Source organism: Strix uralensis, chromosome 2, assembly GCF_047716275.1.
Source record: "Strix uralensis isolate ZFMK-TIS-50842 chromosome 2, bStrUra1, whole genome shotgun sequence".
Taxonomy (NCBI): Eukaryota; Metazoa; Chordata; class Aves; order Strigiformes; family Strigidae; genus Strix; species Strix uralensis.
Genome location: NC_133973.1, coordinates 72,027,267 through 72,042,093, shown reverse-complemented (window position 1 = coordinate 72,042,093; position 14,827 = coordinate 72,027,267). Strand labels below are relative to the sequence as shown.

The 14,827-nt window shown below is 43.8% G+C and overlaps 1 protein-coding gene and 1 long non-coding RNA gene across 7 annotated transcripts in view; one reads left to right on the top strand and one right to left on the bottom strand.

The window, feature by feature from the left end:
- The window catches only part of CARS2 (cysteinyl-tRNA synthetase 2, mitochondrial), a 38,568-nt gene extending 27,759 nt beyond the window's left edge, over positions 1–10,809 (bottom strand). For 3 of the 6 annotated variants that reach the window (XM_074859279.1, XM_074859282.1, XM_074859280.1), the window contains exons 1-6: positions 10,594–10,809; positions 10,451–10,501; positions 6,320–6,437; positions 3,520–3,591; positions 2,866–2,971; positions 2,041–2,124 (exon numbers count right to left, since the gene is read on the bottom strand). In XM_074859279.1, coding sequence (XP_074715380.1) covers positions 2,041–2,124; positions 2,866–2,971; positions 3,520–3,591; positions 6,320–6,437; positions 10,451–10,501; positions 10,594–10,805 — 643 coding nt within the window. In that variant the 5' untranslated portion in view covers positions 10,806–10,809. Of the gene's footprint in view, positions 1–2,040; positions 2,125–2,865; positions 2,972–3,519; positions 3,592–4,729; positions 4,939–6,319; positions 6,438–10,450; positions 10,502–10,593 lie in introns of those variants that run through there. The other 3 variants (XM_074859281.1, XM_074859283.1, XM_074859284.1) reach the window with 3 other exon arrangements.
- Positions 10,810–10,914: 105 nt separating this feature from the next.
- LOC141939469 (uncharacterized) lies at positions 10,915–14,024 on the top strand. Its single transcript, XR_012627594.1, has 3 exons — positions 10,915–11,043; positions 11,588–11,823; positions 11,922–14,024. It is a non-coding gene; the product is annotated as an uncharacterized LOC141939469 (long non-coding RNA).
- The last annotated feature ends 803 nt before the right edge of the window (positions 14,025–14,827 follow it).

The following is a 14,827-nucleotide window of genomic DNA, read 5'->3' as shown; positions in this document are numbered from 1 at the left end:
TTGGCTTGAAGGGATCCAGCTTGGCAAGCAACTCGCACTGTCTTAAGTTCCCTTATTTAACACTGCTCATCTGTTTTCTCAGCAGTTGATGCTAGATTTACTTCTTTCCTCTACTTATTTCAGATCGTTAACAAAACCACAGCATATCACTGGGTCTGAACCAATCCCTAGAGCATTCCAGAATCAACACATTTTAATGATGATTCACAGTTATTTTTGGAGATCTATGAGATAGGTCATTTTTCTTGAGCCATTATGCTTGTCCTTTATTGATATACAGAGTCAGTTTTTATTCGGAACGTCATGCAATATTAAGGGAAGCACATTATAAAAATCCATTACACTTGCTTCATCATTCAAAATTGATAAGAAATAAAGGGACAGAAATATAACCCTAGTTTTATCCACTGAATCTTCATCTTGGCTTTCACTAGTTTGCCAAGCTCTGGCTAACCAGTATCTGTTGACTCCATCCCTCTTTTGCCTTTTCTTTTAGCATACTGCTACAAAAAAGCACTCTTCACCTTCTGGGTTATAAGCAAAGCAATAGTCAAAATATCTAGAAATAACAGTAAATTTAGTTGTAAGTGACTTGAGGGGAAAGAGGGTAAAACACAGAATCGGTCACAGTTGAGGCTGGAAGGCACCTTGAGATCGTCTAGTTCAACCCCCTGCTCAGGGGCTCAGCTGCCCAGGACAGTTGGGTTTTGAGCATCTCCAAGGACAGAGACTCCATAGCCTCTCCGGGCAACATGTTCTTGTGTTAACCATCCTCAGAGTGAAAAGGGTTTAAATACAATTTCCTGTGTTTCAGGTTGTACCCTTTGCCGGTTGTCCTGTCACCAAGCACCGAGAAGAGCCTGGCACCATCTTCTTTACTCTCCCACCAGCTATTTATACATATGGGTAAGATGCCCTTGAGCCTTCTCTTCTCCAGGCTGAGCAGTCCCAACTCTTTCAGCTTTTCCTCATATGAAAGATGCACCAGTACCTCCATCATATTCATGGCCCTTTGCTGGGCTCTCTCCAGTATGACCATGTGTCTCTCACACTGGGGAGCCCAGCACTGGACCTAGCACTCCAGGCATGTCTCACCAGTGCTGAGCAGAGAAGGAAGATTACCTCCCTTGACCTGCTGGCAATGCTCTTCCCAGTACAGCCCAGGAGGCTGTTGGCTGCCTTTCCAGTCAGTAACTGCCTCTAAATAACTGTCGACAAAACGCATTCCCTCTGCGAGTTGTAATGCTGAAACAACTCCAGACTGGAGCTGTGAGAAATTTCTGGCTGCAATTCACCTGAGCATCAGCCTGCCAGGCATTTTCAGTAATTGCAAACAGATTTTTTCAATGAAGAAATATTGAACTTCAGCATACAAAAGGACACAGGAGACCTGCATCAAATTCTCCAATGCAGAGACCTGATCAGACCCAACTTACAGAAACTACAAAGAGGCTCAGCAATCCTGCTCAGCAGCTGGACAATGGCAGCAAAAAAACACGCAGCCCAGGGTATAGGCATGCTCTAGCACAGTCTATCAAGGGATTGCTCATGCTCACACAAATAGGCTGCTTCGCAGTAGTCTGGTGGTAATGAAAGAAGCAAATCCATCCAGTTAGCATGTATCAGAGGAGTGCAACTGCCCAAACAGTAACACGGTAGATGAAGTTTCCCTACATTTACCCTTGACCATCTCACTGCTGGCTAATGCAATGGCAGAGACCACCACTTCACTATGAAGATTATACGTACCACTCCCAAGTATTTAAATAAAATTGATTAAGAATCCTAATTGGCCTAAGGTACCAGAACAAAGGTATAGAGGGAACCAAGTATGAAAAGAGACCACCGAGTTTCTTCTTGCACTGGCAACAGTGAGTGCCTCAATAATTATGAAAGCAATGTAGTCTTAATTCACCAAAACATTGGCTATATACAACAGGTTAAAAAACTGTTTCACACTGTTGAATTAAAGTTTATGCCCAGATACATCACAAGTTAAAACACTGCATTAATACAAACAAGTTGGTGCCATGAACTTACCTGTTTCATCTTGGTTATCGGGATGAATAGTAGTTAATACTCCATATCTTTTTCCCAAAGACTTAACATCAAAATAAACATTGCCTAATAGAAAAGAAATGTTTGGTTTTATAGTAAAGATAGGGCACATTCATGATGAGGAGATAACACTTCCCTGAAAGCAAAACAAGATGCCCTTCAATCCCCATTTTAAATTCTGATTTAGAAATTCAGAAATACTGCAAAAGTAGCAACAGATGTTTCCATGTCACCAGCTTTTCAGTAGCCTCACTGCATGTGCTCATTCTGCAGATAGGATAACTTTGTATTCTGGAGATCTCCCCAGGTTCTTCACTGCCTATGCAGCACAATCAGCAATCCCCTCCCTGACTGCAGAACAGCCTACTGCTACTCCAGTTATAATGCACTCGAATCTTTCTATAACCACCAGCTCTGCTAAAAAAAAAAAAAAAATTAAAAAGCCATACATTGTGCTTTGTAGGCACGTCTTTTACAGCACATAGGAGATACCCACCTCCTGTTCAGAGCTAAGAGGTTCCCCCAGCCCTCTTGTAGAAGCTGGGCCAGGACTTCCCCACAGGAGCTTAGATAGCAGTTCATTACAGTAAACAATTATATTAAGTAATGAGCTACACCTAACATAGAAATTGAGTAATAGTTGTTCTGCCCACTCATGTCATCACAAACGAGTTGCTCACACCCTGTCTGTTAACATAAAGAAAGCCTTGCACAGGGTATCTCATCTGATCCCAAAACAGGATTACTAGGAGCGCTGATGTCCTTGTACATGTGCTGGACGAGGAGTTGCTTTGCTCTAAGTCTTACCTTGCGAGGTTGCGTAAGCTTGTCCACTAGCAATTATTGCTTTTATAAAGGAAATTATCTGAGGAATATTGTCAGTCACTCTCATATATACTGTCGGAGGAAGGACCTTAAACAAAGAAAGAGTAGCATCTCATTAGAAGCAAACGGACTTTAAAGAACATTCTCCTCAATTTTATCTTGGGAAAAAAAAAAAAAAAAAAAGGTGTGGCAAAAAAACCCACTCATTTTTCCCCAATGTCTTACTCCCTGCTTCTGACAAGCATTTTGGACAAGAAGCAAAGTTACCTGAAGTCAATGAAAGAATATTTGATGTTTCCTATGCTTTAGATCAGTCTATTTCTGCATTATAGTAAATATGCGTTATCTGTGTACCAAGGCTCTATTGCATGGGGAAAAAAAAATTGTGTTCCTAAAGCAATTTAACTTGTTCATTCTAAAGCTAGGATTTCCTTCGCCCCCAATTTCCTTACTCAAAACATGTGCAATATCTTTCCAGAAGAATGAAAAAGTAAATCAGTACTCAGTTTCCAAGCAACACTTCACCACACAAGCAATCAATTTTTTTTTTTTTCAGATCAAACTGTCAAAATCAGATTCTTTACCAAAACATTTGCTTTAAAATGGTCTTAAATTTAGAAGCTTGAGTATCTGTACCTTTAAGGCAGCCATATCTTGCTTAAAGTCTTCTTCATAAATACGAGCAAGAGCTACTGGCGATATATTCATCTGAAAAAGAGAGAAGCAGATTAGTAAATCATAAATCAAAGTAATAATATAAAATATTGCAATCTTTTATCAGACAGTTAATAGCTAATTGGAAGACTTAAAGCCCCCAAGGTAAAGAGTCAGAAAGACTTATTAATCTAACATTCATGGGGAGGAGACGTAAGTTATAAATAACTTAACAGTAGTACTTCATTTATGCTTCTGAATTGCCAAAATATTAATACATATCTTTTAAGACAGAGCAACCAAAGATTAAAATAATAAACTCCTTCCCTCTCTCATTATTTTCCTCTTGAGAGGGTCTTCCACTTCCAGTGACAAGATACACTACAGTACATGGGACATGAAATTCATTCAACTTATTGGCAGGGGACACTGATACCACCTACATGTCAGAAAGACAGATCAGAGACTTGCAGGATGAGACAGGATATTAATTTTCAGTGATTAAGAAAAATAAGCTATTTCAGCTGATCATGGTTACTCATAGATCTCAGTTCAATCAGGGAAAATGAACTGAAAGTCAGTCCCACACTTTGCCAAATGTGGTATTTCTCAAGCACCTTCTTCACATTTCTCACTCATGGGGTGATGGACAGAAACAGAGATCCTCGCAGAGGTAACAAGAAAGCACAACTCGAAAGGAAAGAGACAACTTGCACATGACAAGATACTTGTTCTCAAATATTCAGAAGACAACAGGGCTTGAAAGATGCATGACAGCAAAACCTGTCCTAGCAAGCAAAAGCATGATATCAAAGTGTTTCAAATGGGAGCTTTTACATCTTGTCTGAGAAGAACCTACAGGGGAGAAGAGTCTGAGTCTCTCCAGCTTGCAGATAACTGAATCATTAACAAAATAAATCCAGTTTCATCACTTCCAATTCATTACTGGAGCATCTTTAAGGGGTCTGATTTTTGGAGCACAGGTGGGTACCACTATTTGGACAAGCTCCTAGACAAGGCAGGAGTTCTGGTGAATACAGACCAGATGCTTATCCAGCAATGTAGCGAGAAAGATGCTCAGCACTGAGAAATGAAGGCATGTTTCTGCCTACAGACCAGAAAGAGTGCTCTTCCAGACCCCAGCGACCACACAGCTCAGCTGAATCTTCAAACAATAGAGGCACAAAGGTACCCATAGGAGGAAGATGGGGAAATTCCTCACATCCAGATGAACGTTCAAAACACAAAGAGACTCATCTCTCTCTCTCAAAGGACCACCGAGGACATGCTCATCACAGACTAGATGCCCAACTTTCAGGTTTTCTCTAGATGAATCCCACCAGAGGACCAGCAGATGGAGAACAAGCTTAGGTATGTTGATCCTACCACTGTAATGCTTCAGGTACTGAGGTCCCAACAACCAAATCAGGCTACTGATGTAGAGGCTTTGGCCATCCAAACAAAACATGCAGAGCAGAGCAGGCATTTCAAAAAGTCATTAAAAAAAGCCATAAAAAAACCTACTTCATAGAACCAAAGAATGCAGTAAATGAATACAAATTATTTTAAAACATCATGTCATTTCCCCCTCCTCAAACATGAAATCGCCATAATGTTCTGACAACAAGGAAAAATTTTAAAATGCACACATATAGATTTAAAATGCCTGGGTTTTCAAGGGGGTTTTTTGGGTGTTTGGTTTTTTTGGTTTGGGTTGCTGTTTTTTGGCGGGGCGGGGGGGGGGGGGGGGGGGGGTGTTTTTGTTTTTTTTAAGATGGCCTACTGCCTTAGAAAACTGCAAGTAAATGGACTAAGGGAACACACACATATTTCCACAGGAGCAGTGTGCTAGTACTCATTTGAATGCAGTACCCTATGTTTAACTGCAATAGTAACTGTTTACTTAAAGATTAAATAATAGTGACAGCTGTCAAATTCTCTGGCTCCAAGAAACTAGCTAAAGCTTACAACTGCAATTTGATCCCACACATTCACTTATGATCCAGAAGACATGAGTTACAGATTCTAAACACAAACCAAAAAACTCAAAACGTACAATGAAACTACATTCTTAGTGTTTCGGGGTCCAGAACGCATTTTAAAAAAAAAAGAAAATAATTAGAATAATCATTCAGCAAGCTCAGCTGGTAAAAAACGTCTGATTAAAATCCAACTGAGAACCACTTACAACCCCAGTCTTATCAAGACCTACCCCTCCACTTAACGTCAACTTTCATGTAGGTGACTAACTTGGACAAGACCGATAAAGCTTTCCACGGTGCTCATGCTGCAGCTAGACGGTGCTCGGCACCTTTCAGGAACCGCCCGCAGCCTCACGTGTGGTAATGTTATATACACTCTGCCTTTAATGATCGACAGCACGCAGCTCTTCTCCAGAACTCAGCCAGAAGCCTCCTGGCTGCTAAGTTGGTTTTGGATAAGATACCCTCCACTCTGCTGAGGATTCACACCAGCTTTCTGTTCCCCGCTGGCCTCCCGGGCAGAGGGCGAGGGCAGGAGGATCCTGGCCATGGGTGCTGTAACACAGCCCTCCCCACCTCTCCTCCTCACCCATTTACCTCCATGCAGCTCTCGACTCCCAGCACTCTAGACTCCCAGCCCCACGACAGCCATGTTAGGGGACCAAGAATCTCAACATCTATTATCTACTAATTAAAACAAACAAAACTCAACCAAAAAATCCAAACCCAGGTTGATTCTCCTATACAAGTAGCTATAGAAAATACCAAAGTTTGGGTCAAAGACTGCAGTAAGCACCTACCTCGTTGGCTCTTTTTATTATCTTGTCATCTATGTCTGTGATCCCCATCACCATGATAACTTCAATTCCAAAAAACCTAGTCATTATCCTTCGAAGTATATCAAACCTAACATAGGAGCTGGAAGAGAAAAAACATGAGCTTTTAAACATGTAGTAGTAAGAATAAACTTAAACAAAAATAACCAACAGCACTAACAGCCACAGGGACAATCTAAATACCCCAACACTTGCAATAAAAAGGTCTTCAGTGCATAAAGTGCTTTTCCAAAACCACTTACCACCTGCACAAAAGTCAAGCAAATTTCCCTTGAACTGGCCTACCCTCTTCTGGCATTAGTGACACATTACATCAAATTTTCTGAGTATTTTCTTTTGTTGCATCTCTTTATTCAAGCACCGAAGCGCATCAGAAACTATGTGAGACAGGAGACTCTCTCAAAATGAACAGTACAAAGTAAGACACATAGATCAGATATTCCTGAAATATATCCCTCAGGCTTTGTAAATTCTAACCAGTTTTCAAAAGCCACAGGGCAGGAGAACAGGGAGAAATAAAATAGGGTTCAAATGAACTTTGCTTAGGGTTGAATAACAACTAATGCTACCAGACACCAATAACCTATTTCATTCACGCACCACCACAGGTCTTTTCTGATAGCAAAGAAGAGTTGTTCTGTGAGTTATTTTGTTTTATTTACACTCAAGAATAAATTCTCAAAATTATTCAGGCTCTTTGTCACAAACCAGAGTATTTAATTGCTGATAGACTGATGCACCTACAAGCTGCACAGGGCTGTGGCAGCCCCCTCTGCCGCTCACAGACTCTCCACTTGTAATTCTCAAAACATGCTTTGACTGAGTAAAACCCAATTATTAGGTGTGGTATTAGAAGGCGACTAGAGGCTCTGGGTCTGCCCTGCAAGGTGATAAGAATCCTCATCCCGTGCTGACTTTGGAGAAAACAGAGCCCGAAAGGAGACTCACAGACCTACAGGTTCCCATTTCACCCACAGTGCCGCACGAACTGCGACCCCCACGGCTGTCAGAGCAACGAAGTGCAAGCAAATATTGGAACTGGATCTGCATCCTCCCCCTTAGCTGCAGGAACCAGGTGGCATTAGGGTTCAGATTTATGGATGTCTAATATCTTGGTGAAGAAAAATACTTCTTGCTGTTGCTGTTTGCACTATGCCCATGTTGAAAAAGGCTTTTTGAAAGCCTTGCTGCCAGGGAGATAGTTTTTAGTGAATACCAGCTCTTACTGGTAGTAAGGTTCACGTAATGTGGTGACACAATTCCATAAGAATATTAAATTGGTCTTTGGACCCTGTTCAGAGGAACAATGCCAGCATCAAAACCTTGATATTAGATTTAACAGCCCTGCAGTTGTAGTTCCCAGAGCAGACACAAATTTCATGCTGTTCCCTCTCCTCTGATCTTCCAACTGAATTGATGGAACAAACACTGGAAGAGCCAGAGCAGATCTCCTGACACCTCAGAAAGCAGGGTCCTTACCACTGCAGGACAGAAAAAAACCCCAACAGTCAGAACCAGGTGAGTAGCAGAGCAGGCACAAGGGACTCGGTGAAACTTCCTCTCATGCTTGGTTTTATTCTTATTTCCGAGCATTCAGCCAGAAACCTGGATGCCAACCAGTCTGCAGCTCGCACCAGCATGATCAAGGCCACTCTCAGAACTGAGGGAAAAGGTGGCACTATCTGCCAGTCTGATTTTTTTTTTCTTTATACAGAGTAAGTTTCAGGTATTGTATCAAGGCATACAGGAAGGAAGAAGGGAGAAAAATAATAATGTCATGATTTTCAAATTCTTCTCAAGGTTCTCAAGCTCATCCCCATGATTCACTTCAGCATTATTACCTGCCATGTTTGTTGTGTATGCCACAAGTCAAATGTAAAAAGAAGGGAAAAAAGAATTCTAATGATAACATGCTGCAACAGTGCGACCAAACAACAGTATTTTACAAGAGTGGCACTGTAGCAACAGTCGTCACTCCATTTGACTTCATGCTCCTTCCCAGTGCATTTCCTGGTTGGTAGACCCCCATCAGCAGCACGCAATCCAGCTATGACTACCAAAGCTCCACAGCTGGACCTAGCTACTGGGAAAAAAATATAAGTTTTTTTTTTAAAAAAGACTATAAAATCAAGAGTGCTCCACCATCCTGAACAAATCAGCTGAGCAACAGGATATCAACCCTGACACGTGCAAGACCACAGATGCTGGGAAGGAAGAGCCAACTCCTCACAGGCTGGGGGGTTTAACAGATCAGAAGAGAGAGGAAAGTCTTCAGCGCAGGCATCTTGCCGCACTACAGCGCTACAGGAACAACACGTGAAGGCGCCAAAGAGGCGTTAGGAAAAAAAAAAAAAAATCTAACACAGCTACTTATCTATCTTCATGATACACCACTCCAAAGGCAATATTTGGCCTTAACTATTCTTTCTTAAATCAGCAAGTGAAGAGGTCAAACCCAGGTGGCACAGACATACAGCTAACCTCCACATCAGGAAAGCTTGAAATTGAAATGGCGAGCAAGGCCTTCCTACTCCCCTCCTTTAATCAAAAGAGCCTGAAGGCAAGAGAATAAGGAGAACCACTGGCAGAAACAGACATTCAAAAGCCACAGAGAGCTGCAAGACCAAAATGTGAAATCCTCCACCTCTGTAAACACTGCGGACAGGAACACTTCTGCACTTCCCTCCCCTGTTGCACCATGTCAGGGAAGACAGACCCTACCGTACTAGAGAACCTCAATTGAGTGATGAAGAAAATGAATTTATTAGCATCTTTTTATGCAGTTGCTCTCAAGTGATGATTTGAAGTTGCAATTATTTCAAGGTAAACTGTTAATATAGCCTGTATTACAATAACTGTAGATTTAAATACACAAATTGCTATGATGTTTTAAATATTAAAGTTCCCGTGAAGGTACTAAGTACAATCAAAATAATTCAAGATATCGTTTTCTTGATTTTTAGATCACCAGTAAAAAGCTAGGTTAATTTTCTGTTAAGACTGGACAAAAGCAAGGAGGAAGAAGACACCACCACATACACACAACACTACAGCAGCATTTCAAGAGAGGTTGCCAACAGTATTTTTACATGATTGGTATTTTAAAGCTTCCCTTTTACAGAAAGAAGGAGCAGTACCACAGTACTGCGATAGCTCAACACTGAGCAAAATTCAACATGAGTTTCTGAATGAAGTTGAGACGGGACCAGAAGCTGTGAAATGCCCTACATTAAACGGGAATTACTCAAAAACACATCGCCTGATCTTCACACAGATGGCAATTACCTGAGAAAGCCCTGCTCTTCCAAGGAGCCCAATGGATCTTGTTCTTTTAAGAATTAGAGGAGACAGAAGCTCAAGAGCAGCTTGCACCCTGCATGTCTCCTCATCAGATGCACTGTTTTAAACCAACTGGCAGCAACGTTCCCCCGTGTATTTAGCGTACTTTTCCAAAGTTACTTATAGCAGAGTTGGTTTATTACTGTAATTATCTTAATGACCTATGAAGAAAATACTGTGCTGTTTTGTTTTTTTCTTTAAACCCAGTAAGCCACTGAACTGTCATTATGTAAAAAGGCTTTTAAACTACCTGGGCTAAGATTTAAGAACAGATTCTTTTTAATAGTCAACCCTGAACAGCTTTTCCTGGGTGCTGGCACAGCGTCCAAACCAAATTCGATGCAAAGCTATCGATTCACACAGACAAGAGGCTCTGCTCCAGGACCCCAACTCCTCTGCACCGAGAGGTCACGTTATGCCGATACGGATTTGAAACAACTCGCCCTGCCTAGCAAAAAAAGTGCACGTTCTCAATACTTAACACTACTTTGTCTCTGTCTGGGACGAGCTGCACCGACAGCCCCTTCCGTGCTTCCTGAGGCCAAGAGGAAAAAAAAAAACCACAAAAAACCAAACGGGATTTTGTCCTTTGCACGGAGCAGGAGGTGAAGAGCCGGCGGCCCCGCTGCGGCTCCAGAGGGGTCTGTCACCCGGCTGCCCTGCCGAGGGATGCCGCGCACTCCCGCCGCCACCGGGCTCCCACCCGAGACGGGACAAACCCGCCCCCCAACCGCCGTGACTCAGGACGCGACTCACCAGGCGTGCCCGAGGTGTGCCTGGTCGTACACGGTCGGCCCGCAGCTGTACCTGCGGAGAGGGGAGCCAAGCCGCACCCGTCAGCCCCGGCCCGGCGCCCCCCGTCCGCCCGCCCGCCCTCCCGCCGCCCCGCCGGGCGCTACCAGGTCGCCACTCCTTCCGCGGCCAGTACGAGCGGCTCCTTGCTCCGGCTCCGGCTGTTGTAAGCCACGATCCCGCTGTCCCGCCCCGCCGGCCGCACCCACTCCCGCCGCCGCGCCGCGCTCCAACACCGCCGCGCCGCCGCCGCCGCCTTCCCCCCGCCAGGGCCGGGGCCGCACCACCGGGCCGCGGCCGCCGCCGCTCCGCGTAGCATGGCCACGGCCCCTGGCCGCGGGCGGGGAACCGGCGGCTCCGCCTCTCCGCGGGGAGGGGGCGAGGGGAGCGGGCACAACCCGCCGCGCCTGTCGCCGCGACACCCGCGCCGCCTGTGCCGGGAAACAGCAGGCGAGCGGGGTAGCTACAGCCGGCGCGGCAGGAAGAGGCGGGGCCTGCGGGCCGGGGGCGCGGCGCAGGCCAGGCCAGGCCCGGGAGTTCCTCGGAGCGGCCCCGCGGTGAGTCCGGCGGGCGGGGGAGCGGGGCTGGGGTCGGGCCGTGCCCCGCTTGATATTCGGCGGAAATAGCGCGTACTTGTGCTTCAGCGTCACGGCAGCAGCGCGCGGTTTCTTCCTAACGGGGTTTTTAGTGGGGGTGTTTGTGGGAAATGTGGGGTACTCTAACAAAAGGGGCTCCGCTGTGTTGAGTCAGTTCGGGCAAGCGGGGGTGAAACTATTTTACGCCGCCTTTCAGGTCAGGGAACGGCAGGCAGCCTGTTAGCTCCTGAAACAAAAACGTGGTGTGACATTCCCAATAAATCAGAGTCTCAGAAACCACTTCTGCACCCCCCCGTACTCCCACGTACCTGTGTAAATTCCTACCCCACCTGGATATTTTATAAAATGACATGGAACTGCTGCCAGGTACTCGGTGAGGTACCCTGGGCGTCAGCAGCTGATTGCCGAGGTCCGCTTCCTTCCCAGGGTGGGGACAAGCAAAGGGCCCGTGTTTTCTGATGATGCTTCTCTCATCTCATTGTGGATGTTTTTTTCTTTCTTTCAGAGCATACCGAGGAAACAGAGCTTAACGGGCTGCAGTGCCTTGATCCACTTCGGAAATTATGAGCTACTTAACTAGAGTGAATAACAGTATAATGGAACAGACCGAAGGGTGCCAAAAGTGTTTTTTAACTAGCCTCTTGTTTCCAAAAGTAACTATGAGCAGGTACCAAAGAAACAAGTGAGAACTCTACAAGCATATATAATATTTTCCCTGCTACTCTCCCAGCTCCCAACCAGGTGACATCCTCAGCTGAATGCTTTGGGGTTTTTCCCACCGCCCCAGTTTTTTTACCCTCCCTCAGTAGATTAATTTGCTCTACCATTAATTTCCCCAGCCCCTCTGAACCCACATCACCTCCAGCCTCTGACAAGGAGTACTGCAGGTCCACTGCCATTTTTAGGAAGCATCCTCTTGGCCCGTGTTGAAGTTGAGGCTTATGAGCTCCAGTTGTGACCACCCTTGCTCTTGTATGAGAAGAGAGAGCGGACCGTCAGTTCCAGCACATGCTGTCTGCCCCGCTCCCGACTGTCTTCCTCCATACGAGCCTCTGACCAGGCTGTTCAGAGCGGAGCCTTTTCAGATATCCCAGACTGCTGCGTTACTCACGTGCTAAAGCACCTTCTTCGCCTCGGAGGAAGGTGATACTGAGTGATCACAGCCTTTCTTGACTGGACACCACAGGGAATAGGTCTGCCTGTGGTGAACTGCCTCACAGAAGTCTGTGTATTGTTTCCTCTTCTACCTGCCAGGGTCAGGTTTGATAGATTTTTCTCATATATAATGTGATAATTTTAAATCATTGCTTTTACATAATAATAGATGTCTGTCTACATCTTGCTTCATTTTAGAGTATCAGATATAAAGCCCTATCAGTGACAAATGTTTTCTTTCTTAATACACACTTTCCACAATATTTTTCACTTAACAATCTTAAGTTTTTGATCAAATAAGAAACCTATTTTATGGACTTGCTAATTTGAAACTAGCTAGCACGAAAGTGAAGATACTATCCAATAACCTTTGTAAATGTTTGCTTTATATGTTTCTCAGGAAGCTTCACAAGCCAATTATTTCAGGTTCTATAGTGAGCCCGTTTTGATGTCTTTGCCGTTCAACACACATCCTGTTAAGAGTTGTCATTAACTCTGTTGTCTTCTTTGTTCTTCATGGTACCAAGCACTTTGACAGAGTCCAAATCAATACTAAGTAACAATGGATGGTTTTTAGCCTTAATTCCAGGTTTAGCTATCACGGATGAAACTACCAACAGATCAAAAAAATGCAAGAGCTTTTTCTTTCCCTGGTGGTTTCAGAAGGCTTAGCGTCTGTGCTATCTGGACAGGCTTTTAGCATTTAGTCCAGAAACCTCTATATCCTGCTATAAAACATTATTTTCTGAGGGTAGGAAAGGCCACAATTATTAAATGCCTGAAATAAACAGTTAACATCATTCACGCTTGAGGTTTGTTTTAATGCAGTAGAATAAATTCAGTGGAACTGTGGAAAGTATTCTACAAACACTGAAATACCAAAAGAATATCATTTCAAATGGAAAGCGATACTAATCCTGATGGATTAGAACCATAATTTATAAATTTTAAAAATACCAGCATTCTCAGGAACAACTGGTCTATGGCTCTAAGCACACCTCTACTTAGGCCACCTGTAACTATCTCCCTTCCCAATACACTTATTCCTGGCCTGGGACATGTGGAATGAGACAATACTCATCTACCAGAGACAGAACAGCAGCAAAGGATTTTCTACCTTCACCAGGAGACTCATCTTTGCTTTTACCTGGAGTAGAAGATACCTTTAGAGGTTGCCAGCAGCTGGAGCCAGGGTGCACCTGATCGATGCCAGGCCTGGGCCTGCTGTACTCCTGTTACTTCTGTATTTTCTGCTGAGTGGCTAGTAGGAGATGCGGCCTGCAGAGTGGTACATCTCTTAGCCAAAATTCCACTGAGGTGTGTCTGTCTGAGCTTCAGACCTTGTTTCAAGGGGGCATCCATGTATTTAATATTGCCAGGTCATCTTCTCACGTTTTTCTTAGGAGCCCTTAAGGCTAAAACTTCATTTCTTTAAAATAAAAACTAAAACTCTGAAGTAAAGAAGTGACTCCTGAACACCTTGGAATGGGTTTATGTATTTTCCGTCCCTTTATCTGCATGCGCAAGGAGGCAATGTTTCCCCTCCGGGCTTGAAAAGGGAAAACCTGGTGGAAGCACAGCTGTGTGTGCTCTCCACCAGCAGCTCTGCAAAACCTCTGTGGTGGGCAGGGAGGATCTTCGGCGTTCTGGCTCACCTGGCTCCTGACGTATTTTCCAGTTTCCAGTCCCAGGACTACCTACAAGATTTGTCCCCAGAGGTAAAATCAGTGGGCAAATCCCAGAGTGTGTTTTGTATCATAAGTAAATAAAAATTAAGTTACAAATTCTTTTTTTTCCTTTCTATTTATTATTAGGAGATACATGCTTTGTAAGGTTTTACGGTTTTCCCCCTACGGCTAAAGATGCTGCATTTTTCTTCTAAAAAATTAAACCATACTATCTTAGAATTGTTGACAGAGGAGAAAGGCTGCATTTGTTGTGTTATCAAGAGCACGTTTCTGGTATCTGTGGCCCTTCTTGTCAGATTCTAGTTCAGGAACCTGGCAAGGAAGCTGAACCTGAGAAAATAAGGGGGAAAAAGGTAGTAAAGATAAACTACAAACCAAAAGCAAAGATGAGCTAAATCCACTGCAGTGAACTGAATTTTTCGTAGCACTCTGTAGTAGTCTGTAATAACAGACACATTTTGACTTACCTTTTATAGTCCTTTTATTTTTACAAAACCTAAGTGCGTAACAGTTTGTCTAAGAATCCCGTTTAATTTTTAAAAGGAGAATAAAAATTGTCTCAAGCTTATTACAAATGCTTGCCTCAGAAGTACTGTAAATGGTGAGTGGCCATTCCCCAAAATATTCATGACGTAAAGAGTATGTTTTATGAAAGAGAAATCATCTTGAGATACCTATTCTAAAAGAGTGATTCTGGGGAAATGGAATAAAACCAGAAAAGAAATTTAATTGGTTGACATAAAGAACAAAATAAACTTTCCTGCTCTTATCAAAAGCTGGACCTTGAGTTTTTAACACCGTCTACTATTTTTCAGACAACCTGCCTGCCAACTGCTCTAACAAATGCTACCTGTTTTTCATCAGAAGTGTTTGGGTCCTGTGCCACAGTTTACAGAAACAAG